The 8,281-nt window shown below is 46.2% G+C and overlaps 1 protein-coding gene across 1 annotated transcript in view; it reads right to left on the minus strand.

Moving 5' to 3' along the window:
- Positions 1–7,055, minus strand: part of OSMR (oncostatin M receptor) — a 34,492-nt gene extending 27,437 nt beyond the window's left edge. The window contains exons 1-2 of the mRNA XM_080678138.1: positions 6,973–7,055; positions 2,544–2,698 (exon numbers count right to left, since the gene is read on the minus strand). Of these exons, the coding sequence (XP_080534264.1) occupies positions 2,544–2,698; positions 6,973–7,048 (231 nt within the window). The 5' untranslated portion in view covers positions 7,049–7,055. The remainder of the gene's footprint in view (positions 1–2,543; positions 2,699–6,972) is intronic.
- Positions 7,056–8,281: the final 1,226 nt, after the last annotated feature.

Raw genomic sequence — 8,281 nt, forward strand, 5'->3', positions numbered from 1 at the left:
CTGGGTCTCCCCTCCTGCATCTCTCTCATATTTGGCCACTCTGCCTCCACTGCACACACACCACCCCCCTGGCCCAGCACCTCTCCTCTGGACCGACCCCACAGCCTGCTGCTGGTCACGTGTGGCCTCCTCCTGTCCCCCGACATGCTCTCCACAGCGCACACAGAGGAGGCTTTTTAAAAACTTCCAATCAGGTCCTGCCACTCCCATCTTTTCACTGATCTCGGGATAAAGACATATTTTGGCTCAAACAGCCCTTCTTCCAGTTGCTGGAAGTCAGGCCGAACCCCAGCGGCACAGCACCGGCCAGCGACCCGAGATGCCCCTCCCTCGGTCAGGACACCCTTGTCTGTGGGCTTGTCGGACCCTCGCCTTGAACAGCGTCGGACCTGGGCCCACTGTCTAAAGTCACGAGCTGAGTGCCTCCCCGCTCATCAGCAGGCAGCGGCTCGGCTTCTCCGGACACTGAGCGTGGGCTCCAGGTAACTCCGCTGCGCTTTGTGGTGTTTACAGCCTTGGGAAGGGGAGAGAAAACTTTCCTTGCATGCATCAATCCTGCGACTTTTTTTTTTTAATGTGATGAATCGTGTTTGGGCTGTTTTCATTAACTGAAGTTAGTATGAGGTAGAAGGGCGGGAAGATGTGCTGATGTTGGGAGGTGAACAGCTGTCCGTAGACATGGCTAGTGTTATAATCAGAACACTAACCAGCTCTCATTGGGGGTAGAATTATACACCTGCTGTCAATCCTACATCGACAGAGTCAGAATTATATTTCACTCAGACCTCGAATGCAAGAGTGAATGAGGACAGTCACTGGAGGCTTTAAAATGAGTGGCCTTCCCGGAGGATGGCTGGTTAGCCAGAGACGGGTAAGATTCCTCAGGAAAGGAACAACCTAAGACAGGCACAGTCTCAGAGAGGCCATCAGGAGAAAACTTGGGGGTCAACAGAGGTGGGTCACAGACCCTCACCCCCCCAACCTTGCAGGGGCCTGAACCCTCACCCCATCTGAGGGAGGTCTCCTGCCCCCATGGCTGCTTTGCTTCCCACGCCCAGCTCAGATCGGGACACACGTGACAGACAGTGACTTGGCCCAGCTCAGACTGGGACCCAGGTAACAGACAGAGACTTGGCCGACAGCAGCTGCCCTATATCTAAATCCAGCCTAGCACCAGGAATGCTCAGGGCCTACTCAAGAATGCAAATAATCCTTTCCACTAATATTTACAGGGTAAACTAAGATTGTTGGTAGAGTATTAAATTTGACAGTAAAATAATAATCAAGTTTTCAGATTAATTTAAATAGGCTAATTGAAATAAGTGAATATTCAAGAAAATTTAATTGTATGGACAAAAAGATGCTCCTAGGGTGGTAACTAAAATTTCTATTGGTAGTTCATCTCACGGTAAAATTCCTGAACATGCAATGAAACTAAAGCAGTCATATTTTTGTGCAATAAATTAAAATTTAAAGTTATCAAAACTGCATTATAAAATTTACAAAAGCCTCCATTAATCAAAAAAGGGGGGATAGTAGGGTAATATCATGTAAGGAAAAATATCCTATAAGTAAATTACATCTAGAAAATTTTTACTTTACAAAATTAAAATGAGTGGCCTTCCTGCTTTCCTGAGGAAGCTAACCATCGGGACCCCTGGACCCAGACCTCCACAGCCCGAGGGGAGTGGCCCTGCACTGAGTAAATGGAGTTCCCAGCAATGACATGTCCTGTGTCTGCCTTCTCTCCAGGCAGCTCCTCCACACCCCTCCAACGAGAAAACATGCCGCTGTCCTCCACCAGCCCAGGACAATGAATGAACAGATGCACCGACAGATGATTGAGGTGCCCCAGACCATCAATGACCATTGAAAGAAACCACCCAAGTGCCCGCTGCACTAGACGAGGAAGCATCAGGCAAAACAGACACAACCATGATAGGAATCAAGACCAGGGAAAAATCTATCCAAATAACTCAAAGGCAAAAGTGTGGCAGCAGGATTTCCTTCACTTAATTTGTTACAGAAAAAGCCACCTGTGATGTAACCAAGGCCACCATGAAGAAGTGCTTTCCGGCCAGAACACAAAGGAGCCAGACTCATTCTTCCAACCTCTCAGCACAGTGCAAGCAAAGACTGACTGGAAGCCACGCTGGCAAGAAAATGTTGCCAAAATGACATCTTATTTACAAAATCTCTGGTGGAACGGGAAGAAAGACGGAAGAGGACTAAGCTGGTTGATCTTCATAGACAGGGCGTCAGTCCTCACTGGAACTGACCCAACAGGCTTCTGCGGGGCCCAGCAGGACCAAAAACATGAGCTATTCATGCGTCCTATCCAACCTGCCCAACCAAATTGTCACATTTCACTTTGTCCCCGATCCTCTTCACTAAAAACACAGAAAACGACTGTTTAGGAACACTGTTTTGAGTTGCTAACGCGTTTCCATACTGGGATTTTCTGTATGTTATAAAGGAAAACTCATGACACCAGAAAAGGATTTTTAAAATATAGAGTCAAAACAAAGCAAAACCAAACTTACCACCCAGATGACATTGGATTTGTTAATTCTACTGATCTCGATCTGAAAAGCCATTTCTAATTCCTGATGAGTCAGGTTGTGGACCCTCCATTCTAGATGCAAACACTGATGTGTGGAATTGATGGACACATTCAGCGATAAAGGTTTGGACAAGACTGAAAGACCAAAACGAGATATGAAATGACATTTAATAGGAGTAGGATTGAATAGCCACAGGTCAATATTGTTCAGTATCATCAGTGTTTAGCTTTGAAAGGTACAGCTCACATGAGCATCCTAAAGTCAGACATCTTGAAAAGCTGGGAGTTTAGAAATCACTTGGAGATTAAGAAATTAAGATTTAGGTGAATGAGATGATTTGCTCAATGATACACAGCAAGTTAATATATTGATAAACAGTGAAACAAATAATACAACCAATCTATCTATCTATATCTATATCTATATCTATATCTATCTAATCTATCTATCTATCTAATCTATCTATCTATCTATCTATATAAAAGAGGTAATATGCAAATTAGGCCGGGATGCCGTAACGGGTCACAACTGGACAGGAGGAGGCCCGGGGGATGCTGTGAGTCAGGTGTGGGTCCCAGCCTCCCACAGGGTGCCTTCTCACACAGTGGGAGGCAGGGCGCCTCCTCTCGCTATTTCATTTGTGTGCTGGGCCTCTAGTAAATAATAATTAAATTAAGCAAATTGCACAGATTTATTTAACAATGAAACAATAAAGGACACTTCATTGGACAATATAACTAGCTTGAAATTTACAGCAAGGCTGAACAACAGGACTAGTTGCTATCCGTTTCCTATTTCTGAAAGTCAAAAACGAAAGCTTGTTTTGAAAGTCAGTATTTTGTTGTTTATTATATAGCTACAAAGTGGGAAATAGCCCATCTCAATGCACAGAACTTAAAACACCTCTGGCAAGAATTCCCTGAACTTTTTGGAGGAAAGCAGCAGCAGCAACATATGAAGCATTTGGTGTGAAATAAAATAACTGTGACAAGGTTCCTAGCTCAAGGAACGAACCTGTTGGAGAGACACCACTGACTCTTGAAATAATGAGAGATTGCAAGTGCAGAGGGGTTAGTGGTGTAACAGACTCTGTGAAAGAAGAGAGATTCAAACATGAATCATACCTGCAGAGGCCAGTGGGCTCAGGAAACAGCCAGTTCAGGATAGGCCCTGAGGGAGGGAGTTACATCACCTTCTAAGCATTCATTCTTCTAACTAAAAGGAGACTCGGCAAGATGAAAGAGCTGGTCCCTTATGGAACTGGGCGGGTGGGGATGTTTTTAATCCTTGTGGAGCCAATGGCACCAGAGAAAGCAGGTGTTTGTCGTTGGTCTCACTCTAGATTCAAATTCCCTGAAGGACAGAGGTTGATGCTTATGCGTGGCCTCTTTGGATGGACTCTTGTCCCCAGCACTTGGCACAATGTCTTACCCATAGCGCATGTTGATCTCAAATGACAGAGATCCAGGATCTCCACGAGGTCTCAAGTGACTGACAAGCCATGCCTCATTAACACCTCGATGTGTCCTGCCTGGCGTTCTCTGCTCCCCGTGGCTGCTTCGCAAGGCCCTTGTTTGAGCACTGATCACAGAGCGCTGTACAAGTCTGTTGTGTGTTTGTCTCCCCATAGACTGCGAGCTAAACAGGGGTGAGACCCAGACTTACTCAGCTCAGTGAAACCAAGACCAGTACCACACCTGTCCCAGCACAGACCCTCAGTGACTGGCTGCTGACTGAGCCAGTTAACTACCAGTATCAGCTGTGTTTCTGGAAACTCTAGAAAGCTACTGGATGATGTGTTAGACGGAAGGGGAAGTCCGTAGACTGGCATATGCATCAGCAAGTGCTGAGTGACTCAAACACTGGAGAGACATCAGTCAGTCAAAGTAAATTTGGTCAAAAGCAATCTAGGACTTCCTTGGGAAAGAGTGGGAAAGGCCAAGGTGAAATCGGAGAGCTAAAGGGATTTAGAGATTAAGTCCAATCCCATTGTTTTTCAGATGAGGAAATTGAGGTTAAAAAAAAAAAAAAAAAAAAGGAAGTGACTTCCCCAAAACCGCACAACTTGACCAGAACCCAAGGCCCTTGGCCCTGGGCCCTGGGCCCAGTGCTCTTTCCCTAACGCTGCCCTGGAGTATTGCCAGAAAGGCAGGCTTGGGAATCAGACCGACCTGGTTCAATCACAGCCCCTCCTCCCACCTGCCCAAGCAGTTTCTCTGTCTGGCCCCGACACCACTTAAGGAAATAAACCATGGTCCATTCACAAGATGGGACATGATGCAGCCATTTAATATAATGTTATCTCTAGAAGAACATTTAAGCTCAAAGGTAAAAACTCTCATTGTATGTTGAATTGATCATCTTAATAAGGATATTAAGATATACTGTATTAAAGTACGGATACTCATAAGTATACAGCGATGGGCAATAGTAGGCCTACAGTTGTGAGTACATGAAACAGAGTTTATTTTTCTATTATTTATTCTTGTACTATATGTTTTTCATACAAACAACTGTAAACCTACTTTTGCCCACTGCTGTATAGAATATATTTCCCCAGTATGCATACTTATGCTATACATAATATATACTCTATGCTCTATGTACTTTAATAAGTATATGTATTTAATGTAAGTATATGTACTCTAATATTATATATAATATATATATTATATACACACACACTTAAATACATACATATATATTATATGCATATATATTCACACACACACTTAAGTATACATATTCCCAGTATAGATAGCATAATTTCACTTGTATAAAAAAGTCTACACATTTACATCTTTATCTCTGTCTGTGCGTACATACACACAAGAGACAGGAAGAAAACACATCCAGAGGCTTCGATCCTGGTCTCTGGTGATGCAGACGTGAGCCCGGGGTTAGGGCTAACGCAGTAAGCCTTGGCCCTGCTCTCTGGCCAGGAGAAGCTACTTTATCTGAAAAGAAGGCTCACACCTGAGCTGGTGGGTGATCCGGGGGGAGGACACTAGCGTGAGTGGGGAGCCTTAGTAGGTACTTGGTCAGATGCAGCAGAAATGGAGGCAAGAAATCCAAGCAGTGCAGGCGAGGACGAGCACAGGACTACTTAGCAACGCAGGCATGCTTGGCTGAGAAAGCTGGAGGCAGAAACACGGCTGGTGGGAGAGAAACAGGCAGGCGCATGTCTGGTCTAAACAGTGGGAGCGGAGGGGGAGCGGAGAGCAGAGGTCTTGCGAGGAGAAGGCACACAGCAAACAGCTGTGGGGTCCGATAATGAGACTCGCCAGGGAAGTGTGGTGCCGGAGGCTTGGCTAAGTGCCTGGGATTCTCTGGAGGTGGGACCCTGGGCCAGCTGGGTCACCCTGAGATATTCGTGAGGTAGGGGGAGGGGTAGACATACTATAGATAAGAAATCCTAGTTCCTACCGTTCAGCTCCAGATCAGGGAAGAAAGACACCAACCGTCAAACTATGATTTTTAACAAGCCATGAAAGTGGCATTTTCCCATGTGTCCCGAAGCCGAAAGAACTCAAGCCGGACCTAAAGACTCAGACAGAAAACTGAGCTCTGATCAGAACAAAATCTCCCTTTCTAAAAATTTCCCAATATCTTTTCATGGAGTTTTAAAGGAAAACTGCGAAATTCTATGGATGTTTCCCGCAAATGTCTTCTTCATGAGTCCACGGACAGGAGCTGTCTGGGTAGTTACAGAGAGCATGTGCCTTCTCCTGTCTTAGGAGGGAGTGCAGAGAAAAGTAAACACAAAAACAGAACAATGAGAGCTTTGTAAAATACAGGAGGAAGCAACACACACTTTATAAACCCACGGAAACGCTCTCAGCTCAAAGGATCCACCTTCAAACTGCTTCAGAAAGTACCCATGAACATTTTAGAGGAATTGCATGCTTACTGACTTTGTTTATAAAGTTAATGCATTTCAAAATACCCTCCCCGGGGAAGTGGCTAAGAGACAAATGCTTTTCTTAAATCCACACAGAGCATTTCAGCACCGAGCGGGGCTATCTTGCAGCTCACAGCTTCTCAGGGAACGTGGCCGAGGGACACACGGCTTGTTCCGACGTGGTGGCCAGCCTCGGGCAGTTCACCCACCTCTCCGCAGCGAGGTGCAGAAAGATCTCTGGTGATGGCCATTTTCAATGCATCAACCATGAAGTTCTGCAGGGTTAGGTCTACTCGCAAATGCTTCCATGGCCACGAGCTCAGGGTCAAAGGTGGCTCATTAAGATGAGTCATCACGATCAGGAAGCTCATGACAAGGTAACTGTTGTTACTCACCAATGCCATGCCATTTCCAAAGAAAAAAGAATTGTGCAACTTTTCTCCCAGGCAGCCAATTGCCTCCTTTTTTCTCTATGTGATTGTTCTCTTGACTGTGTTTTCCACTTACCTTCTTCGCTCTGGTAAGTATTCAAAGGCAGCCATGCCAAGAGGAATGTTGCCTGAAAGACTGCCAGGGGCGCCATAGGTTCTGGCTTCCTGAAAAAAATAAACCACAAGGAAAGGAAATTTTATGTAATTTTGGCTCGGGCGAGTTTCTTTGAGCCAACTGTGGTAGAGGATGGCATTAAAGTTGCCATTCTTCTCTCCTCCCTGTGTCCACGCCCATTGTCACGTGACTCTGGATTTCCACTCAATAAGAAGGGCACATGTCTCCACTCACGTGACTTGCTCTGGCCAGAATGAGGCCGGAGTGATGGGGTGCTTTTGGAGGCGAGGCCTAAAGAGACCTATGTATTTCTGCTTGCTCTTTTCCGTTTCCACCTTTGGCATGAAAAGAACATTTTGGGGCTACCCCACTGGACCCAGGAAGAGAATGAGCAACCAGGAAGCAGAGCTGAGTCACCCCAGCTGGGCCGGTCCAGCCCAGCTCAGCCAGAGGCCTGCCACACCCAGCCACCACCAGCTGATCCCAGACGGGAGAGCAACGCTGTCTGCCACTCACGCTCTGTGGCAGGAGCTAACTTATCCACCAACTTCTTCAAAGAAGGGCAAAGCAGCCTTAGCCAGGTTGGCTCAGTGGGTAGAGTGTCAACCTGTGGACTGCAGGGTCCCGGATTCAATTCCAGTCAAGGGCGCATGCCTAGGTTGTGGGCTCGATCCCCAGCAGGGGGCGTGCAGGAGGCAGTTGATCAATGATTCTCTCTCATCATTGATGTTTTTCTCTCTCTCCCTCCCCCTTGCTCTCTGAAATCATTAAAAATATTTTTTTTTTAAAAAAAAAAGAAGGGCAAAGCAGGGAAACAGAAGTCAAATATAAAAGACCCACTGATTAGAAAGAGAACGAAGTCCAGTCTCAACAAGGCTGAATTTGAATTACTTATCAGGAACTCATCGTCCCTCTCCCTCAGTAAAGTCACACCTGGGAAGAGTGAACACATTCCACCTACGGAGACTGCGCCTCACTGTTCAAAACGAGTTCCCGTTCTCCTTGCCTTCGGAGAAGGTTTTAACTACCAGCCACAGAGTGTCCTGATTCACCAGGGCCTCTGACCACGGGATAATCGGGGGCACGAGAGCGAGCCTGGATGACCCCGAGAGGCCAATGCGCTCTTACTTCAGTCATAAGTGTGTTAGGGGAAGCACTGACTTTCGCTTTTCTGCTTCAAATCTGACTCATCACGGAGAGAAGCACTGGAACAGTGCAGGGTCAAATATGCCTCTGTCTGGCCACCTGCCTTTCAGCAAACTCTGGAGAG

The sequence above is a fragment of the Plecotus auritus genome, assembly GCF_963455305.1.
Source record: "Plecotus auritus genome assembly, chromosome: 7".
Taxonomy (NCBI): Eukaryota; Metazoa; Chordata; class Mammalia; order Chiroptera; family Vespertilionidae; genus Plecotus; species Plecotus auritus.